Genomic DNA, 22319 nt, shown 5'->3' with positions numbered 1-22319 from the left:
AGAATTTTATAACCAGCCTAACAGATAACTCCATTATATTCGAATAAGCGCATATAATTCATGTTTTCGACCGAATCATGCTTTCTAAAGGTCAGCGTGGAGGTCTTGGGGAGAAATAAACGAGTTTCAAAATGGAGATGATTTCCTATGACCACCCACGTATTTCAACCCTAACAAAATTATTCCTCCGAATTCCATCCTGACAAATCGTTGGAAAATTCGACCCGAATATATTCTCAGACCCTTCATCTCGATATTCGAACAGAAAATCATCATTCCCCTTCCAATCCGACGGAATTTGAATGCTCCACTTCGGGCTGGGCATCCCAGATCTCCTTTTTTCCACCGGTCCAGTCAACCCCATCGGGATATCATATAAAACGAAGGGCGAACAGGGGATATCATTAAAGGTAAACTGAGGTCGAAAGGCCCTATTTGGTAAGCCCTTGCGGGGGAGGGAATCAAGTCAGGCGGTAACACCTGAAGCGCTTCTTCGTCGCTTCTTCGGTATTCAAAGAAGGTTATGCAGATGGAATCGATTATGCAGATGAACCGGCAGACATCTGTCCGAACTGGATTCATGTTTGTTCGGGATGGCTCTATATGGGGGCTTAATCCCGAGATGATCATGTTGAGCTCTCCTCCATAGCGATTTAGGGCGTAAGCAGCAATATTTCAACCCTCCAACTCATGTTTGGGTGTTTTCTGATTTGAACGTTTGTTCCACTCATTTTCTATAGTTGGGGAGCCGAAGAGGGAAATTCGGGATTTATTCGAGCGTGTCAGATTAATACAAGGGGACATACCTTGGACCCTACCACCTCTACCAAAAATTAGACCTGTATATAGGGGGAATTGTCTAGGACAGCTTGTCAGAATAGTAAAAAAAAAAAACGATCATTTTACATACTCGAGCGTGTCAGATTGGGGTAAATGTGGTTAATTATATGTTGAAAAGCATATATTCTCTTAATCTGATAATTTAAGCGTGTCGAAAATGTGTGGGAGGGCGCCAAACTTGCAAAACAAAAACGTCACGTGTACATTCTCGAGCGCGGTGGCGTTTTTTCTTATTTTGAAGCTAATGATTCAAGAATAACGGAGAAAATATAATCTGACAATTTTAACAAGCCGAAACAATAAAAATTGGCCATAAAGGTTACAAAAATCAGTTTTTTTTTTAATTATCTCCTTGCCTGGGCTTCAAATCTTTTTCGCATTAATTATAAAAGTTGTAGAGCATAACATTTTCTAAAAATTTTGTCCCAAGCAATTTTTTTTACTTTCAAACGTTTTTGAGATATATGGCGATTAATACGAGGTGTTTAGCGATACATGCTGAAGCGAAAATTCACTCGTTGGAAAATAGTACATTCTAAGTTTCAGTCAGACTCTAATTTCGAAATTGTCATGATAGAAATACCTTGTCATTTTGACAATTGGATGAATGTAGATTATACTGGGATTCTACATTGACCTTGCCTTTTCGCATGTGTGGCTAAGCTTCTCGCCCTTATCGCTCTCTAACTCGAGAACGGTTAAGAGTATGTAAAATTGCTTCCGACAAAAGTTGTGCAGAATTTTATTATCTACAACTTTCATAATGAATACAAAAACGATTAGACGTACAGGGAGGGAAATATTCGAAAAAAGGGATTTTTATCATCTTCAAAATGTCAGATTAAGAAAACCCCTCCTGATTAGTGTCAGATTAATGGGTCAACACGTCTACAACACCGAGATTAACCATCTGTATGAAAATCTGACACGCTCGAGTACCTACGTACAAGTAACGATTTTTTTTTACATTTTCAAAGGACCGCTGTGACCTTGCGTCACGTCCAAATTGTCAGTCCTTTGAAAAGAAGCTTCCTTTGGGTCCAATTAACATATGCTCCAAAAATCTGACACGCGTAGAGCATATACAGTATCTTAATTTGATCGGGTAACTATTGTCGCACTTGTTGATCGAAACAATCTATTGGTGGGTGATGTCATGACAGATGATAAGATGAAAAGGATTTTTCATGTTTATGAAGTTGCAGAAGAGGGGTTAACTGAAACTTAGGCCCTCTCTCTCATCAATAACACCTAGAATTGCTTATGCCTGGGTTGAAAAGATCATAATTCTAGGCCATTTCTACTTACAGCTTGATATTCCTAACCCGAATAATACCTATATGATTCTTGTAAAATGAAAGATGCAGTTAGCTGCTTGATTTTATCGAAAAATTGCTACAGTTATGGAAAAATGCTCAAACACGTTAATTTTTGACTCCAGATTGACAACTTCTAAGATCAAATTCGAAACAGTATCTCTCCAACCCCCATATTTTGAAAAGATTGAATTGCCATACATCAGACTTCAAAGTAATACTGTATGTTTCCTTTGATAAAAATCGAGGTGAAAATAGTATATTTAGTGGCAGAAAAAATTGAAATAATTTCTTCATTTTTCGAAAATAACCAGTGCCAGAACCGTACAGTAGATTTGTTGTCGGAATTGCAGCATAAATTAGTGAAAATTCCATTGATTTACTTACACAACGTGCTTGAGGGGAAAACCAAAGTTGTTCGACATTTAAATGAAAATATTTCGAAAACGAATGGATTGAATGAAAAAATATTTAATATGCTCAACTCAGACCAGAAAAACCTTTAAAATGAGCTATCACTTACCCCATCTTCCCTATTCAAAATATAGCTTTGATTGTCCGATCAACGATTTGACAGTCGCTCGATTTCTAAAACAAAATCACTGAAACCTTATCATTTCCGAATATAATGAAGAAGTAGCAATTGAGAACCATCGAATGGAGGTATAAACATCATAATTTGATGAGAGAATGATATCCTGAATGATCATGACTGAATTATCCATTGAAAACAAACTGACGTCTAATCGTCAATCAAGCGTTGATTCCCCGATCAAGCATCATAAAACCTGGGGTAAGGCTTCTAGAGATACTATTTCGAATTTGATCTTAGATGTTGTGACCCTGGAGTCAAAAATTCACGGTTCTGCCAAACCACAGAGCCACTGCTTCGTTTTGAATGACCAATTTATATATGATTTGAAAGTTTCGTAGTGGTGCACTTTTAGAACCGATGTGTAGGCTTCCTGCTCCTCATGGGCCATCAAATTTAGCACCACGGTCATCCGTAGTTCGGTATAATGTGGTGCACGTATTATAAAAGCTTTGCCTGTTTTGAAGCTCGACCTCACTCACCTGTGTGCGTCCTTAGGTGAGCCTTCAGGTGCGAACTTTTACCATAAACCTTGTGGCAGCCTTCGTAGCCGCACTTGTGCGTCTTCCTGACCTGGGACACCTGCCTGTTGGTCGCGTCAGCCCTTCGATTAGCTCCTGTTTTCTTAGCGACTGTAGCTGCCTTCTCCCCCCTCTCCGAAGACGTCACTTGAACAACACCATCACTCTCAACGTCTTCGACGGTCTTGCAAATCTCGCCCTCTTCCGAGGTGTCATCCGATTCGTCTATGGTGAGGTTGTCCTCGTTATCTGAGGGAACCTCCGGCACCGGTTCCTGCTTTATGCGTGTCAGATCCGTGAGTATGCGGGCCACCATGTAGGAAGAACTGTCGTTGTCCGCACCGTTCGTTTCTTTGCCATGGGGCACCGGGAAAATGTTGGGCATGGTCTCCACGATCACAGCTGAAGGTACCACTTCTCGGTGCTCGGACACGGACAGATCCAAGGGCCGGTTCAGGTGGTCCTTGCTGTGAGACATTTCGAGCAGACAGTGGGCGGCAAATCTTACTTCATCCATGCCGATTTCCCGCTGAACATTCGGAGTTTTCCGATTAATCGTATTCACAACATCCCGCGTCGGAAGATACGCTGGAGCACCGGCGGGGCATATCTGGACGCGCGCGAATCCGCTCCTGAGGAGGCGTGTACGTTGAGTGTGCGAAACGCGGACGTTGTTGAGCGATCGCTGCGCCCCCTCGCGGACTGTGCTTGCGACTGCGGTCGTGTCGTCCGGACTGGGAGCGATAGGCTGCCCGGCCCCCTCCAATTGTTCCGTTTCTACAATGCGCCCTTAGATTTTCACGGGCGTTTATAGTTTTCCATCCGGGAGGTTTTCCTCCCGAGCACCTGGAACGGTCAGAGACAAATCAAGTAGAAAGGGTATCCAATTTTCTGTATGCGATACGGTGATTTCGTTCGTGCCACAGGTTGCTGAATTCGTTGTTGAAGACTGATGATACAGGGTGTCCGCGCCATGGGGCAATGGTCGATTACTCTAATCCTATTATATTTACAGAAAAGAGTATCGAATAAAACTTTCCCCTTTTCAAGTAGAGCATCTCCTGAAATAACTTAGAACTATACAAAGTGTTTCGTTTCTTCTGCACAGCTATCAACTTCGTTATTTTGAATCGGACACCCTATATATTTTTACATTTTTGAATTCCTTGTTAAATTTGAATATAAGTTTGATAACACAACTTTGCCCAAATTCTCAACGGTTTTCGAGAAATTTGACTTTTTATTAATATTTTGACAGTTTGAGGTGCTTACATGAAGGACTATAGCTTCGTCCCTATTCTATATAATTGATTCAAATTTGGACTGTATCTAAACAATAAATGATACACTGAAATTTTTTCTTGTAAATAACCATATTATATACAGGGTCCACGAAAACGTAGATCCATTATCGAAACAGAAATTCATCAAAACTTTTTTTTTATCTTCATTATTTGAATATTTTTTCTTCGTTTTTAGTTGTTTCAAATAACGAACAGAAAAAAAATGCGTTGCCATTAAAAAAATTTAAGATTTTGGTGAATTTCTCCTCCTATACCGCTCTGTAAGGGTTGCCATTCAAAAAAATGAAGATTTTGATGAATTTCCCATCCTATACCGAAACTGAAACTTTTCAATCAGCTTCAATAGAGAGTTGTTATCAGGAGTGAATCGGATATTGACCTGAGTTTTCGCTTCAACCCAGAGAAACCTTCGCAGAAATTTTATTATTAGGTACCTGCTAACCGTCGGACAATCCTTTAAGGGATGAACGAGATATGGGCAATAACAATCCAATTTATTTGAGACACTCATTACGTATTCCTTCTAATTTCTTTGTTAGCATGTCCGTTGGTAATTCTACCTTTCAACTTTATGACTTGGATGATTACACCTTCTCCTTATGTTCTGAGAATAAGGGTTGAATACGAATACATATTTTGATACTCTGAAAGTTATTCAGGGCATAGCACTTTATTTAATTTAATTTAATATTACAGGGTGTTTTTCGTAAAACCCACCAATATATAAGCATGTTTTCACGAACATCAACCAACTATACAGGATGAGTGGTGAGTCTTTGACTCTTAGAAATATTTTAACAGTAGATTCTTGAGGTTGAAAGAAACACTTTTTCCTATACCAATCTTCTGACTAGGACCTGATGAAAGACATAGCCATTTTAAGTTTTCATAATGAGCTGTGCCACCCCTGCAGAAACAAAATTACCTTCAGAATAACTAGCTTAATCTGTGACAGTACGATGTGTAGATCTTTTCATGGTGGTGCATTCAGCCAAAGTACTCAATTGTCAAAATATCAGAGATAGTTTTTATTTTTGAATATCGAATTACTCGAAAACGGCGCATTATACGTGAAAATATGAGGAATAGGTACTTTTATTTCACAAAACGTCCAAAATACATTAGATAACGTCCAACTTAATTTCAAGAGTTGGGTTCTTTGAATTTTTGGTATTTTCATGGTATGTAATGGTCATAATGAGAAAACTGGAAGACGTTGGTGATATCATGTGTTCGAAAAAGATTCATCAAATAAATGAAAAACTATATTCCGAAATTCATTTCATTCGATAAAACCGTTTGTGAATAAACTAAAAATAACATTTTTATGGTTTTTCAACAGCCTGTATCTTTCAAACCGAGCCGATCCGTAAAAAATGGTAAGGGAAAAAAGTATTTCTTTTGATCTCAAGAATCTACTGCTTGAATATCTATCTGTACGAGTGGAAGACTCACTTTGTGTGTATAGCAAAGTCTATCTACTTTTCATGTACAATCACCCTCTGTTGTACTTATCCACGAACACCCTGTATAAACCAAGCTATGATTACGGCAGATTTGAGCCAATAGCCTCATAACAAAAATACTTACTAAATGGAGAAATTCCACGGAAATACTGTGGTTAGTTGGCGTGAAATACAGGGTGTTCCTAAATTGAACGTACAAACGAAAAGGGGAGATTCCTTAAGTGAGTTTAAGAAAAAAAGTCCCACAAACATGGGGTCGCAAACGTTTCGTTTTCGAGATACAGAGTGTTGAAGTTTGAATTTTTTTCAAGTTTTTTTCTCATAGTATCTACACTTCACAAGATATTCGATTGAAATTTGGCATAGATATTACATTTTAGAGTTCTCACCACGTGACATGGCAATATCGATAGAAGATCTACAGGGTGATATTTTTTCTGGAACACTGCCACCTGTTCTTCTGCAGAACTTTTTTCTGGTGAGCAACTGTTAATTTGAAAAAATGTAAAAAGAAGCTTTATTCTTATACTAAACTTTTCGGTGTCTTGTAGTTTTGTCGTATCTACCAACGATTACAAACTGGCCTTCCTATCATAGTTACGAGAATTTCGAGAGAATCGTTCAAAATTTTTTTTCTCGAAATCGTTGGTAGATACGACAAAACTACAAGAGACCGAAAAGTTTAGTATGAGAACAAAGCTTTTTTTTACATTTTTTCAAATTAACAGTTGCTCACCAAAAAAAATTTCTGCAGAAGAACAGGTGGCAGTGTTCCAGAAAAAATATCACCCTGTAGATCTTCTATCGAAATTGCCATGTCACGTGGTGAGAACTCTAAAATCTATGCCAAATTTCAGTTGAATATCTTCTGAAGTGTAGATACTATGAGAAAAAAATTTGAAAAAAATTCAAATTTCAACACTCTGTATCTCGAAAACGAAACGTTTGCGACCCCATGTTCGTGGGACTTTTTTTCTTAAACTCACTTAAGGAATCTACCCTTTTCGTTTGTACGTTCAATTCAGGAACATCCTGTATAAGCAGAGAAGCAGATGTAAAGATGAATAATATTTGTAGGACGCGGAATATCCATTTCCAAATGAATTTTTGCGGCGATTTTGCATGCAGAGGTTCCCAGAATGTCAAAGACAGTTTATGTTTCAATCCAATTGGGACAGTTACAGGTATCGGCTATATTTCAGCAGTTAACAACGTTCTTTGTATTCTCTTAAACGGATTTTAATGACACCCCTATATAAGCCGAAACTTAGTCGAAAATATTCAGTTTGAGTCTTAAACCAGAGTGCGTTGGTCTATGACTCTACGATTTCGTCCGGTGTTGCCAAAGTGAGAGAGTTTTTGACGAAGTGAAGATGTTGAGGATAATTTTGATCAACTGTTTGTTGTTCGTGATCCCCCGCGCGGGGCATTCTGCCCTTCTGATGTCCCGAAAGGAAGATTCGAAATGTGGGGAAATACCCAAGGAGATCTTAGAGGAGGTACTGGGGGCTTCCTATAACCCGCGATACATGAGCATCGATCCCCCTGTAGAAACTGCACCGACCGGCACGGGAATGAAAAGAGCCTCGAACTTCGAGATGGATTTCTACGTTGACGACACCCACTACGAAGAACTGGCAGGGGACCCTGCCTGGATGGTGAAGAACCACGTGAAAATCCAGGGAGTGAAGCACCACTCCAGGAGGTTCAAAAGGAGCGTTAAACGACGTCAGGAGTGGCAGTGCGACTCTGTCATAGTCTGGAAGGACCTAGGACCCGATTATTTCCCAAGGTTTCTACGTACGGTGGAATGCACGCAGTCCGACTGTTGGTACAGCCTTTTCAGATGCGAGCCGCGGTCCTTCACCGTGAAAATCCTGAGGAAGAAGAAGAATCTGTGCGTCCTGGCGGAGCGGGGCATGATAATTGGATACTCGGGACTTCCCAGGGATCTCAGGGAGCTGTGGGTCTGGGAGGAGAGAGCGGTGAACTTTTGCTGTGATTGCGTAAATAATTAGAAACTCCAGTTTAGGGGAACAATTAGAAACCCAGTGAACGTCTATTTAATGGTAAGTTGAATTGTTTAACTTCGAATTCTTCGCCCATATCAGATTTCTCATCGAATGCCGCCGGGGACTTTGTAATTGAAATTTTTCTCTTCACAATTTCGGGTTGTTCCATTCCAATTATACTGTAATTCACGTTTTAACATATCCAGATTGTAAAATAATAATAATAAACATCGCAACATCAAGTCAATGTAATGCAAAATTATAGTTGAGCTTGTTGGCTGTGAAAATAAACTTTGAAGTTTTTTTTCAGACGAACATACTCGTTTTTTACCATAGATTGTCCTGGATATTCGATGTTTCATTATTTAGGTCCGTAATTCCCAATGAATCGATATATGATATACGTATTATGTCAAAACTTTCCAGTTGAATGTCAATATTTAAGGAATTCAATTGTCACATTATTTTGAATCTATTTATTCACACCTTCTGTGTTAAAATTTTTAGGTAAAGTCCAAAAAAATCCAAGAAGACATAAGTACTCCTGCATTGTTGAATATCAATGTTTAATTGATAGTACGAGGATATATTAAAAAATTCTGAGCCTACTATAGAACCAAACAAAATTTCACTGTCAAAATATTTCATTACTCACACATTAGAACATATTCTCCTTGGATACATTTATTACAGCAAACCAGCAACGTCTTTAGAATTTTAAAAAGAAATGTTTCTTCTTGCTCTGCATACCAGCTTTTATTACTTCCTCGTTGGAAGCAAATTTACGACCTTTCAAACTTTCTTTCAGTTGAGGACAGAGATGATTGTAGGATGGAGCCAAATCTGCTGAATAAGGGGGGTGTTCTAGTAATTCAAACCCTAAAGCACGAATTTTTTGCATGGCAACATGGGATTAGAGTGCAGGGGTGTTGTCCTGCAAAAACAAAACACCTATGGATACCATTCCGCGTCTTATCTCTCTAATTTTTTTCCGTAGAGTGGTCAGTTATGTCGAATAGTAATCTCCGGTTATAGTTCTACCCTTATCCAAAAAATCAATCATGATTACCTAATCCATGGCAATCCCAAAAAACTGAAGTAAGAACTTTTCCAGCAGATTTTTGGACACGAAACTTCTTAGGTCTTGGAGAACTAGAGTGTCGCCATTCCATCGATTGTTGCTTTGTTTCTGGATCGTAGAAATGTACCCAAGTCTCATCCATAATAAAAATTCGGTTTAAGAAGTCTACATTGTTCTCAAATCGAGCTTAGATCGAAAGCGATGCTTCTACCTTTGCACTCTTTTGGTCAACATTCAAACACTGAGGATCTATTTTGCAGCCATTTTTTTTTCATGTCCAAATCGACGTGAACTATATGATGAACGGGTTCGTATGAAATATTCAGTGCTTCAGATATCCGTTTTAGCCGGTCTGATAAAATCATGTCATGAACTGCATCGATATTTTCGGGGACTGACACAGAAACAGGCCTTCCTGATCGGTGATCATTTTCAATGAAAAATTCACCTCTTTTGAAGCTTGCAGTCCAATTTTTCACGGTCGCATGCAAAGGACATTGATCACCAAGGGTATTAAGCATAGCGTCGTAAATCTGCTCACCTCTTAACCCTTTTAAATACAGGTACTTGATGATGGCTCGATACTCCAATTCTTCTATTTTCACAATTTCTGTAGACATCTTCTTCCTTTTAATTTATCGCGTAACTCTGGTTTACTTTTTTGACCTCAAACTTCACGCTGACACTTCTAATGAGTTATTGTTCGTTGCTATGGTAACGCAATATTTTTTTATGCATGGAACTGGTCTAGGTATAACTAGATATCAATACATCCTCGTAACTATCCGATTTCAAACGTCCTTTTCTTAAACTTTCAAGCCAAAAACAGGAAAATGAATGAACTATTCAGATATCCTCATTTAAACCAATGGGAGGAAATCCAAATTTCCAGTCGAATAACATAATTACAGTTCTGATAACCATCACAAATTATGTTTCCCAACATCTTTCTTTCTTCTTCGCATTCAAATACCAGAAGAGACGCTTTATTCAGGGGTATCGAAGCAACAGATACATGACAACCGTGACAAATGACATAATTACCTCTTTTATTGGGCTTTCAGAGGAGCAGAACAGGAACAGAATAACAACTTCAAGCTATTTATCAGAGTTTAGAGTTAACGGTGTCAATGGAAGTTGGGATAAACTACTGGATGCTTGAAAACAAATATACGTTGTTGCAGAGTTCAAATCGAGTTATATTTCGATTAAATTTAATGTTTATTTCAGTAGTTTGGCGTCTTTTCATGAATTGATCATCGGTAATGATGTGGAAAGTGAGCTATGAATTAACGCGATGAAAGCTTAAAACGATTTTTTGACAGAGAAATGGTAAAAGTGGTTTTTTGATTCCCTGCTCATCGTACATTTGCATATTGAAAGCATTTAATACATTTGGAGTCAGAATCGGAAAATAATGAGGACTAAATGTAATTTACTGATTATTGTACGAAATTCAAAATATTCATAAACTCATTTTTATATTTCAGGTAAAAAAAGAAGAACCATCTCAAGAATTTGACAACTTCAAACAGCTTTATATATTTGTAAATATATTTGTTTTTTTCTTTTAATAAAAATGAAGATTGTAATAATTTCTCGATAAAATATTCTTCGATAAGTTAGGTACATTACATCAGTCAAGTTACTCAAATGGTCAATAAAGCATTGATGTTGATTTATGGCCAGGGCCATAAAGACGACAGTGTCAGGTAGTCAGACCATTTGCGTATCTTGTTTGTGTATCTAGCAACTAATGAAATTTATATTTGAAATGGATGGATTTCATCTTATCTGTAAAAGATGAAAACATACAAATTTGTATTGTATATATTAGTAACTTAATTTTTTTACTTTGATCTCAGATTTGATGTTTTAATACTTATATGTATCTAATATTTTTCATTAAAAGATATGTGAAATGAAAATTTCTTTCACTTAATCCGTACCTATAGCAATCGCTAAAATTTATAACTTGTTTAATATATTCGAATGGAATTTCTCATCCTCTTACCTGTTTCGCCTCGAATAATAAAATTTTATTTTCTGACAATTTTTTTCTGGAATATTCGGATTGATTATTCAGGTAAAAATAAAATACTTCGTAGTAAAAAATTAGTTTATTGCATCCTTACATAATTAAAAAATTAAAGCAATATTTTACAAGATTTCCATATAAATATAATGGGTAACTTATTTTAAGCTTCACATAAATATGAATTCAATTAACTGTAAATATAATCATATTAAAATTTATTTCTAATACTTATTTCTCCCTTTTGCTATTTATATCATGGCCAATGATCGAATAGGGCATCATATTGAACACAATTTTTCAGGCAGTAAAAAGTTCCCCCCCCTCATTAATGGTATATATTTCAGAACTGAACACAGAAGGCAGTGATCAAATATTGCACAACTATTCGATTTCTTTTGTGATTTCAATTTTCATTCTTAAATGTAAGCGTTTCAAAAAATACATTTCTTCTGAGTGAATATTGAACCTGATGTTACAAGGCATTCGTGATTCAAATAAATTAGTAATAATTTAAATTATTCTTATTCAGTAACAATTATGTGTAACCGTAAAGTGAAGGATTTGGAGTAGATTTCTTTCGGGTATCTTTCTTCTGGGTCTACTAGCGGTCGTCCATAGAGGATGAGGTCGAATTCTCCTGGCTTCTGAACTCTTTTCTTGAAGTATAGAGACCAAATGCCATTTTTCTCTGACAATTCGAATTTGGCTTGATCTTTACTGTTTCCTAGACGATACTCCACGTTCAACTTAAACAAATGGAAATTTCAAATTAAAGGAATATTTCTTCATCAATCAATAAAAATCAACAGTTGAATTTTCGAAAAATCTTCATGCTACTATATAAAAAACAGTCACAAATCCAAGAAGAATACTATATATCTTCGAAATGAAGTAAAAAACAACAAACAAATTGCATCCATTACATACTGTTGACACAACATTTTTGGCGATTTACTGTAATTTAGTTTAATTTTCATTTTATCAATCTTTTTTTTTTCATTCTTCATTGTGACAACTGAAAATTCTCACCTTGACACTAGACGTTATTTTGAACAGCCTAGTTCTGTGTTTCGTTTGATCCATCGTATACGTCAGCTCCATGTAGGTAACGCCATCTGCGGCGTTTCTTCTTGTTCTTCTGTTGCGTTTTGGGTGTTTCAGAAGCTCCCCAATCTCAGCTCGGTTAGAACGATCGCGATGCCGTCTATGCCTCAGATTACGACGATGCCTGCCGTTCACCTTGAAAAACAAATGATCGAATGTCCAAAAAAGAGACAGAACATAGCTAGAGTAAGTTTTTATCGAGCCCAAAGTGTCGATATGAGATATTTGTGAAAAATCATGTGCGAACTGAAAACATACTCATGAAATAAGCAGAGCACTTACCCGACAAGAAAAGCATCCTTCTGTACTTATCAATTTCTTGTTGGTATCTGGATTGGGATCTATGGGATACACTGGGACGTCGCCTATTTCATCGTCACCTGTATACACTGCGTTCAATGACGAGAAGCAGTGACCTTGTTCTATCCTCTGATATCCTCCAGGACATCCACAAGAAAAGCCTGATCCAACTCTCGTACACCCATAGCTGCATGGAGCATTTGCACAGTTTGCGCTAACCTATAAAAATACGAATAATGGAAGAATACACCAAAACAATTCTTCGCCTAACACAAGCCTTGTAAACCTACCTGGACACATATGTTAAGTCCTGCGTCGAACTGGTAACCAGGAGGACAACCACACCTGTAGCTACCAGGGGTGTTGAAGCAATTTCCAGCATCTCCACAGGGGTTTCTCAAGCACTCGTTGTCGTCCACGCACTCGTTGTAGTAGAAGTGGGGGACGTAACCTGGACCACAGTTGCACTTGTATCCACCAATGAGATTTTGACAACCTTCCGTGCATTTCGAATCGTCATTGCATTCGTTCGAGTCTATGCAGAAACTGCCGGTTTGGTCGACCTTAAAACCTCTGGGGCAGATGCACCTGAAGCTTCCCAAGGTGTTTATGCATCTACCTGGTCTCGGACAGAGGTCTCCTGACTTGCACTCATCGATGTCTGAAATAAGACTCGTTGTACCAAAAAAAATAACCATTTGTACCCTTCCTCTTACCATGACATTCGTCACCAACTTGCTTGAAACCTTCGTGACAACTGCAGTTATAACTTCCCTTGGTATTGATGCATTCATGGGGGCAAATATGTTGGCCAGTTTCACATTCGTCGATGTCCACACAAGAAATGCCATCTACGTTCAGCTGATATCCCGATGGACATGAGCAGGTGTAGCTTCCTTCGGTATTATGACAGTGGTACTGGCAAGGGGAAGGATGAAGCACGCATTCATTGATATCTGAGGAGTAAGCAGTAGATTAAGAGTGAATCGATGTCAATCGTCATAGAAATACCTCTGCAGAAGAGTCCAGATTCATCAACCTTGAAACCTTTATTGCAGATACAGCGGTATGATCCTAGGGTGTTGATGCACTTTCCATTATTGCAGAGGTCAGGTATTGTTTCACATTCGTTCACATCTGAAAGAACAGGGAGAAAATTTCAAGTGTGATCAAATACCAAATGACAGAGCTTTCAAAGTAGCACTCAGTGCTCTTGAGAGCAACTTGCTTTTCTCCCTTAAACCCTGCCAAGAGAACACACTTGGTTGAATGAAGTTTTTGACGATCCTTCATTAACATCTTCAGAAGTAGAGCAATGTATCTCTCATCTGTGCTCAGTTCTAGTTCAAAGATGAACAAATTATCCGTCGTATCAATATTTACCTGCTCCATCAACTGTGAAGCCGCTGTCCAAACACATTTCTTGATATTGAGGTGAATACCTAGATGGGCAGATCTCACAGCTAGGTCCCCACGCTTCTCCCATGGAACAACAGCAATCTGCTTTTGTAACCCTTCGGAGTTCTCTATTGGCGCTACCACAACGTCCTTGAATAAGTTTACGGAAACAGAATTCTTTCCTCCTATCTGCAACGCAAAATACACCAAGTGAATTTCAAAGAGATTCCTTCACTTCCTTGAGACTTACCAACACATCTCTTCCTATCTGGAGTAGGTTCGAACCCTTCGAAACATTCGCACCTGTAGGAGCCTTCCAGATTGTAACAACGTCCGTTCTTGCACAGGGATGGATCGGCAGAGCATTCATCGATGTCGACGCAGTCATCGCTACCTTGTATTTGAAGGTAACCAGGTGGACAAATGCACATGAACCTTCCTATCAGGTTTTTGCACTGGAATTTGCAGTTGTTTGCTGGTGTGTTGCACTCATTCACATCTGCAAGATGATTCAGTTTATTTAAGACATTTTATGGTGGAGTGGAGGACTTTACCTTCACAGTGTGTGCCATCAGCAGCTAAGGCGTAACCGTATGGACAGATGCATCTGTAAGATCCAGGGATATTGTAGCATCTGAACGCACACAGATTGCCCATTTCCAAGCATTCATTCACATCTTCGCACACCTGAAATCGGACAGCTTATTACCCCTAGATTCTATTTTTTTTTCAAATCTCATATTGTTTTTATTTTGTTTCTGTTTCATTACAACAGAACATTCATTATTATTCATTTGCTCGTAGTTACAGCGGTATTTGGATCTTCACACATCCAGAGACACGTCAATCATGATTGCTTTGCATTTTGAGCTGTTCAATGAAAGAATTTCGATTAGTTACTCACTTGCATGGGACCTGGGGCAAACCCGTCGTTGCACCTGCACTCAAACCCTCCCTGCACGTTGGTACAGGTACCGTTTCCACAAATTGACGGGTTCGCAACGCACTCATTGTCATCTACGCACTTCTTGCCACTGTCGTCCAGGACATAACCCTGCGGACAATCACAGCGGAAGGACCCGTCTGTGTTGATACAATCACCACCTTCGCAAATGTTCGGCATCAGTTCGCATTCGTTGATATCGCTTCCTGTTTCTAATCTTCCAGGTCCCTCTGGGCACAGCTTGTGGAACTCGGCTGAAAATACCAAAAAATATAACTGATATTATTCTTTACGGAACGTACACCATGGAGCCTTCTCTAATGATACTTACGAGAGCCTTCTGGTGGACATCTGTTGCAATATCTTCCCCAGGCTGCTCCTTTGGAGCAGCAGCATTCCTTCAAAGATATATGCATGCCTCTGGGTTCTTGGCACTGTCCCCTGCTGAAACTGTCGTAGCACTGTTCTTGCCTGACATCTATACATCTCATCATCACGTGGTCTATCTTGTAACCATCGGGGCAAGTGCAGAAAGCCCCGCCAATTGTATTCTGACAAACACCGTTTTCACACGAGCCAGCATTCACCTCGCATTCGTCGATGTCTTCACACGTGCTCAGATCTTGGTTCAGTTCGTAACCAGCAGGACAGCTGCATATAAAGGATCCCATAACGTTCGTGCACTTTCCTGGTAAGGGACAAGTTCCTGGTATCTGAAATTGAGAACTTTAGTATACTTTGATCGTTTTTGAGTTCGATAGAACCAATACCTCTCTACATTCATCAACGTCTCTGCAGTTATGCCCATCGGCCGACAAGGTATACCCGGTGGCACACTCACAAACGAACGAACCAACGGTATTCCTGCATCTTCCGTTCCTGCACAAGAACGGCATCATGTGACACTCATCTATATCGACGCAATCGTTGTTTGGACTGAGCTTGAATCCAGGGTTGCAATGGCATTTATACTCCCCTGCCATATTGACGCAAGTGCCATTCTTGCATACGTTGGGGTGTCTGACACATTCGTCAACGTCCACGCATGTATCTCTTGAAGGCGACAGGTAGTAGCCAGAGTCGCAGACGCATTGGAAGCTACCTTGCAGATTCTTACATTCCCCATGTTGGCATATGTGCGGTCTCTCGATACATTCGTCGATGTCTACGCAGTCCACGAAAGTGGAACCATGTTTGTATCTGAAAAGATAACGATAACTTCATCCTTGAGGGTTTCTGAAGTAAGATAAGTGGAGTTCCACAAGGAAATGTCTTTGGCACATATCTCTTCTTCGATATAATCAGAGTTTCATCAAGAGGAGAAAAGAAGGCCTGTATTTCATATGTCTGAAGAAACTTACCCTTCAGGACATTTGCACTCGAAACTGCCGGGCAGATTGATACACTGAGCGTTTCCGCTACAGGGTGATTTCAAACATTCATTATCGTCTATGCACTGATGAGAATTAGCATCGTAAATGTAACCCCTGTTACACTGACATTCGAAACTTGAGGGAGTGTCTATGCATTGTCCGTGCTTACACATCGTCGGCATCAATTCGCATTCGTTTATTCCTTCGGATTTATTCGTCATCGGGTTCATTATTTGCCCTGGGTGGGGACCACAGAGACCAACATATTCACCTGAAAAAGAACCATAAGGTTAATGGAAGTTCTTGGCCGAATTCTGAACAAGAGTTGTTTACTTGTATTTGGAAGGGGACATGGTTCGCAAGGTGAACCCCAGGCTTGACCCATAGAGCAGCAACAGACTTTCCTTGTTTGATTCTGTGTCATCGGCGCAGAGCATCTCCATCTACTATACTCCAGGTAACAGGTTTCCTTTCTCAAATCCACACATTCTTCTGTAAAACAGTGAAAGATCAAAATTACGAAAGTAATTGAAAAATTTTCAAGCTTACTTCTGCCTGGAAGGGGCATATATCCCTCAGGACACTGGCAATGATATTTTCCTGGTTCGTTTATGCATTGGCCTACGCTGCAAATCCCTGGATTCTCAACACATTCGTTTATATCAACGCAAACGTATCCAGATTCGTCCAACTTGAAACCTTCGTTGCAAGAACACATGAAGCTTCCGAAAGTGTTGGTACAGTATCCGTTTTGACAAAGATTCTCATGCTCCTCACATTCGTTGATGTCTTCCAAAACAACCTGGAAAATATGAAGAATATATTACAGTGAAACCTCGTCTCACTCCTGGTCAAGGTGGAATATACCGTAACATCATTTGGTCTGTATCCCATTCCTCCAGGGCAGAGCTCCTGATACTCCTCGCTATCTAAGGGCGGGCAAGTTTCACAATTAGGACCCCACCCTTTACCGACTGAACAGCAGCAAGATGCCTTGGTGACATAGTTTGCAGAAGGGGAGGAACATCCTCGTTGGTCTACGTGGAGATAACACCGCGAAGTCCTTCTGTCTGAAAGGATGTGTCAATGAAAAAATTGCCAGGGGTGCATAAATGTTACCCATACCAATGCAAGCATTTCCTCCTGCCACCAATTCATGGTTGGTTGGACAGGTACATTTGTAGCTGCCCTCCAAATTTGAACATTTCCCATACAAACAACTCTGGGGACTCTCACATTCGTCAATGTCTGTGCAGTTTCCCCCAGAGCCGTCTATTTTGTAGCCATCATGACAATCGCATCGGAAAACGCCGAAGAGGTTCTCGCATTTACCATAAATACATAAGTTGTTGAACATGCTGCATTCATCAATGTCTGTAAGAAAAACATTCCTCAAGAAAACATCGATCAATATGTCTAACAATTCTCAGAAGCCTCAACCATTTAGTTCTGAATTTTACGAATAATTGGACAGTAGGTAGAAGAATAGACATGCTTTCAAGATCGAAGAGTCCGTGATAATACAGACTTAAATGCAATTCGATGAATTTTATGCTCGTGGTGGTCAAAACTTGACGTGAAAACTCTGTGACTTCAGCGCGAGATCAAGCAGTACCGAAATAAGCAAAACTCTTGAATCAAGCAGCTTAAATAGGATCTCATACATACTTTGAAATAACCATCTTTTTCTCTAAAACTTTATTTCGCTTTGCTTTGTCAACTGAAATAATTCTCAGTTTGAAAACTATAATCACATCTGTGCTGGACTTACATTTGTTCTTCTGCTGTGAATTGTCTTTTCTCATTGTTTTTTTTTGATTCAGAAGAATAAAAATTTCGTATCAAAAGCCACACTTATAGTCATCATCAGGGGTTTGAAGTTTTCTCCGAAAATTTTGTTTATGGTTGTTTTGAAACTTGGTTATTTTTTGACTTATGTGTAGTGCAACTTTCACCTCAATTTCAAATTAGATTGAAGATTTTGCGTACTATCAGATTTGGAACTTCAGCACTGCGATATCTTATCTGTATCTTAGCAATAATATGCTACACCTGCTACCTACACAGAATTGGTCAAGCAGAAACTGACGAGACTTTGTGGGGAGTAGGAAGAAACTCCAGATCGCCATTGGAAGCTAACGCAAAAAAACTGCTTTAGATGACTTAATGGCCAGAACAGCCCTGATGGGGGACATAATAGGTCCTGAGATCGCATGGGAACCTAATCTCTCTCAGTAAGCCAGTAGATAGATCTTGGACAAGAGTTTAACTCAAAGAGAGATGCGTTTTTGATCGGCAAATATATAAATTCAGTTAGTTGGAATGAGCAGTAGTTCTGGTGACTGGTAGATGTAACATACTGTAGTTCTTATGCCTGGTAGTTCAAATGCCTCATAATTCAAATAATCGCTAGTTGAGATGACCGACGCATACCAATCACTGACAATCACAAAACCAGAATTCAACATAGACCAACACAAGTAGTCATGCTGGTATCGTTCATTAGTTCTTCGTCATAGCAACGAAATTATGATCGTAACTTGTGATCCATTTTATTATTGAAATAAAGAAGCATGGCACTAATAAATCAATGTAAATTACCAACGCAAGACCTGTCGTTTCCCTCCTCGGGATGCATGAAGCCCATCTCGCACTCGCATCGGAAGGAACCAGCGTAGTTGACACATTGACCGTTTTCGCACAGGTTGGGATCGTTGGTGCACTCGTCAATGTCCTCGCAAGAGTACCCATCGCCCCTGTACCCTGCGTCGCACTCGCATTTGAAGGAACCATCGTTGTTGACGCACTGGGCGTTTTGGTGACAGCCACCGTTGTTGGTCTTGCACTCGTTGATGTCCCGGCAACTCTTGCCGTTTCCTGTGAAACCGTCCATGCACCTGCACTGGTAGGATCCCTGGAAAAGGTTCGAAATTTGAATTTGCCGCCATTTGTGTTGCCAACATGAAAAACTGAATGACAGCTGACATTTTAGGGCTAGTAGAGGATATTGCATGAAAAAGTTTGTACTTTTTTCTATCATACAGTTTCCACTGGATTCTTCTGCGCAGGCCCGGATCTAGGGGGGGGCAAGCGGGGCGCTTGCCCCGGGCGCCAGCCTAAGGGGGCGCCAAAATCAACCAGAGGTTGAAATTTTTGTACTTTTGATTTTCTCGGAAAAAATTAATTTCCTAGTGCTAAAATGGAAACTGTAGAATGGAAACATGATAAACCATCACTATGCCTAAAATATTTAAAATCAATGAGGGATCAATTAACTGCATATTATTCAGTCATCTACGAATGACCGCCACACTTGGGTGAAATAGGTTGAAAGATCTGATATGTTTACACTGCGTCGCAAGCAGTAATTTCTTTGCCTGGGGAATTGCCGACTCATCGCCTTCTCATCTGGAACTAAGGGCCAAAATTTCCGATTTTCTATAGACCATAACATAAAAACTAATCCTTTCAGCATAATTCTGTTTGCATATTCGTAATCTATGCCTTAGTAAAAACACCAATTTTGGTGGAAATCGGTAAAATCGAAATTTTTTCAAATTTTCCATAGATGTACCGAGTTTTTCACCATAATTTAAGCCCCCCTTTAACTTTGTTACTAAAAGAGGTACAAAAAAATGTTTTATACAAAAGTTTCACGAAATTGAGTTTTTTTTTTACTGTTTTCACAAAATGAAATATATACAAAGTGGGCGGTTTTCTGAAGAATATTTTTGGTCTCCGATCAAAACCGAATTCATTCTGTATACTAATTCGGGGGCGTAGAACACGAATATGCAAACAGATATTAAAAAAAAATACTTTTCAAGTTATGGTCGATGGAAAATCGGAAATTTTGGACCTTCGCGGAGAAATTCATAAAATCTGAACCGTTCGAGGTAGATGAATGAAGTGTGGATTTTTATATTTGCAAAGAACCAATTCATCACCAAAAAAACAGCATATGACTAGTGCCTTTTTTCTAGCTGCTACAGCTCCTCAAAGTTGACCAATATTTCCGAAATTTTGCACTAAAAGTGATTTATTCCTCAAAATACTGATCCTCCAAAAATCTAATTGCATATTCGTGATCTACCTTGAATTAATATGTAAAATGATCCGGGTCGATATATGTAGTTACAAAAATAAATTTTTGTTCGGAATAATTTCGTTCATGAAGCGCGGGTAAAAACGATAGACGATGGCGAGTTGCAAACGACATTCTTGTAAATACAAACTTTTTAATTTTTTTTTATTTATGCAATTTTTGGGAGTATTTTGGGAAAAGAATAACTTTCAATGGAACAATGAGAAAAAATATCTTTTGATGGAACAATGGGAAAAAAATATGAGTGATTTTTTTCCCAAAGTACTCATCTTAGGAAGAATCTAATTGCATATTCGTAATCTATACGACCTCGAACTAGTGAAAAAAATAACTCGGGTTGAAAGTGATGACGAATAATATGCAATTAGATTTTTCCTACCTTAAAACCTTAAAAGGGGGCGCCATCATAAATATTTGCCCCGGTCAGAAAAAATCGTAGATCCGGGCCTGCTTCTGCGTTTTATAATAATTTCAAGAAAAGTCAATCACCAACGATATTACTTATACTAAAAAACTATTGATTGATTCCGTTAATTAGGTGCTTTTTCTTCATGGTTTCTATCTGATATAAAAATCAAAAACATTATAAAACAGGTGCTCGGGTTGATTTCTGGAAAACGTCAAGAATAGCAACAATAATTGGGGTGTCATCCTCTCTAGCTTTTCCAGACGTCCCTTGACGTATTTAGAAAATCAAACTGTCAAATTCGACCGAACAAATCTTGAAAATTCCAGTGTAAATCCCAGCAAAATTTAAAGAAACTACCAACCATGTCCAAGGGCCCCTTTCCATCAGCCTTTCCAGTGTTGAGGACACGTTCTGCCAAGAGCATCATAATCGAGGAGGATATAATAGAAAAGCTTGGGGGTGGGAAAATATGCGACATACCGGCAACGAGCACCAAGCCGAAAATCAACGTCTACCCTTACTGGCGCCCGAAGAAGAACCTCTGCCTCGACTACAACCTCTCCCAGGATCACATCATTGTGGACACCAAAAAAGTCAAGATATTTCTTCGAAAAACTGACGCCACTTATGACTGGAACCCGAAGCCAGCGATACCCAAGCAGAAGAGGTTCCGTTATGGAAACGGCATGATGCCTCCTGGTAAGTTTGTTGACGAGATGTGGAAGGAGAAAGTGGATAGACGGCAGACGAAGTACTTGGACAAGTTGACCAAAAGGCTGACGGTGAAAAAACAAAAGGAGCACGATATCAACAATAAGAGATTGTTCCACATGCTGCATAGGAACCTGATCGTGGACAATTATGCCATGTACAAGAGGCCTTGTTTCAAGAAATGCACTTGTACTGATTGCCTTAGGTATCCCCCACCATTCGTACCACCAGAGTGGTGGTGAAAATGTTGAAATGTTCTTCGAATACAAACTGTAAGCATAAGCATTGTGGTATTTTTTATTGGCGTCCAATGACCAGTCGTTTCTCCATGAAATAAACTAGTTTCTTATAAATTTACATCATTGTCTTTACGTCGAGAAATTTCAACCAAAACAACAGAATTCAGAATCAATCTGAAGGTTCACATTATAAAAAACTGAAAATATTGTGCACAAAAACAAAGATTAATACCATTACATTTATTAGGAGTACTCACAGGAATATTGATGCAGTTGGCGTTTTCGTGGCACTCATGGGTGCCCAAATAGCATTCATCATCGTCGGTACAAGAAGGACCTCCATCAGGTTTCACAGAATATCCTTCTTCACATCGACAGTGAAAAGATCCAAGGCTATTGATACATTCACCATTCCCACAAATGTTGGGATTTTTGCATTCGTCGACATCTGAAACATCAGAAAGACACGAAATTTGAATTATTAAAACAATATCATCCAGAGTCATTTTTCCAACTCAAAAAAAATCAATTACATAACCCGAAAATTCTAAATCCCAGACCTATACA

General features: G+C 39.2%; 3 protein-coding genes across 4 annotated transcripts in view; 1 reads left to right on the top strand and 2 right to left on the bottom strand.

Annotated features, from left to right (window-relative positions):
- Positions 1 to 3971, bottom strand: part of LOC123315796 (Krueppel-like factor 13) — a 142656-nt gene extending 138685 nt beyond the window's left edge. The window contains exon 1 of the mRNA XM_044901653.1: positions 3231 to 3971. Within this exon, the coding sequence (XP_044757588.1) occupies positions 3231 to 3786 (556 nt within the window). The 5' untranslated portion in view covers positions 3787 to 3971. The remainder of the gene's footprint in view (positions 1 to 3230) is intronic.
- A 3441-nt stretch (positions 3972 to 7412) lies between these two features.
- On the top strand, positions 7413 to 8057 carry LOC123316024 (protein trunk). Its single transcript, XM_044901934.1, has one exon. The coding sequence runs from the start codon at positions 7413 to 7415 to the stop codon at positions 8055 to 8057; it is 645 nt and encodes a 214-aa protein (XP_044757869.1).
- A 3180-nt stretch (positions 8058 to 11237) lies between these two features.
- Positions 11238 to 22319, bottom strand: part of LOC123314759 (fibrillin-2-like) — a 34194-nt gene continuing 23112 nt past the window's right edge. For both annotated transcript variants that reach the window (XM_044900092.1, XM_044900093.1), the window contains 19 exons: positions 22010 to 22200; positions 18890 to 19202; positions 17414 to 17662; positions 17156 to 17358; positions 16838 to 17090; positions 16622 to 16780; positions 16277 to 16559; positions 15686 to 16115; positions 15247 to 15628; positions 14877 to 15169; positions 14527 to 14659; positions 14223 to 14471; positions 13958 to 14161; positions 13586 to 13711; positions 13291 to 13530; positions 12865 to 13235; positions 12557 to 12793; positions 12200 to 12409; positions 11238 to 11916 (listed from right to left, as the gene is read on the bottom strand). In XM_044900092.1, coding sequence (XP_044756027.1) covers positions 11692 to 11916; positions 12200 to 12409; positions 12557 to 12793; positions 12865 to 13235; positions 13291 to 13530; positions 13586 to 13711; positions 13958 to 14161; positions 14223 to 14471; positions 14527 to 14659; positions 14877 to 15169; positions 15247 to 15628; positions 15686 to 16115; positions 16277 to 16559; positions 16622 to 16780; positions 16838 to 17090; positions 17156 to 17358; positions 17414 to 17662; positions 18890 to 19202; positions 22010 to 22200 — 4751 coding nt within the window. In that variant the 3' untranslated portion in view covers positions 11238 to 11691. The remainder of the gene's footprint in view (positions 11917 to 12199; positions 12410 to 12556; positions 12794 to 12864; positions 13236 to 13290; positions 13531 to 13585; positions 13712 to 13957; positions 14162 to 14222; positions 14472 to 14526; positions 14660 to 14876; positions 15170 to 15246; positions 15629 to 15685; positions 16116 to 16276; positions 16560 to 16621; positions 16781 to 16837; positions 17091 to 17155; positions 17359 to 17413; positions 17663 to 18889; positions 19203 to 22009; positions 22201 to 22319) is intronic.

Source organism: Coccinella septempunctata, chromosome 6 (genome assembly GCF_907165205.1).
Source record: "Coccinella septempunctata chromosome 6, icCocSept1.1, whole genome shotgun sequence".
NCBI classification, from domain to species: domain Eukaryota; kingdom Metazoa; phylum Arthropoda; class Insecta; order Coleoptera; family Coccinellidae; genus Coccinella; species Coccinella septempunctata.
This window is presented reverse-complemented; position numbering and strand designations above follow the sequence as displayed.

Coding starts and splice junctions, on each gene's coding strand:
- LOC123316024 (XM_044901934.1), top strand. CDS start 7,413: ATGTTGAGGATAATTTTGATCAACTGTTTGTTGTTCGTGATCCCCCGC.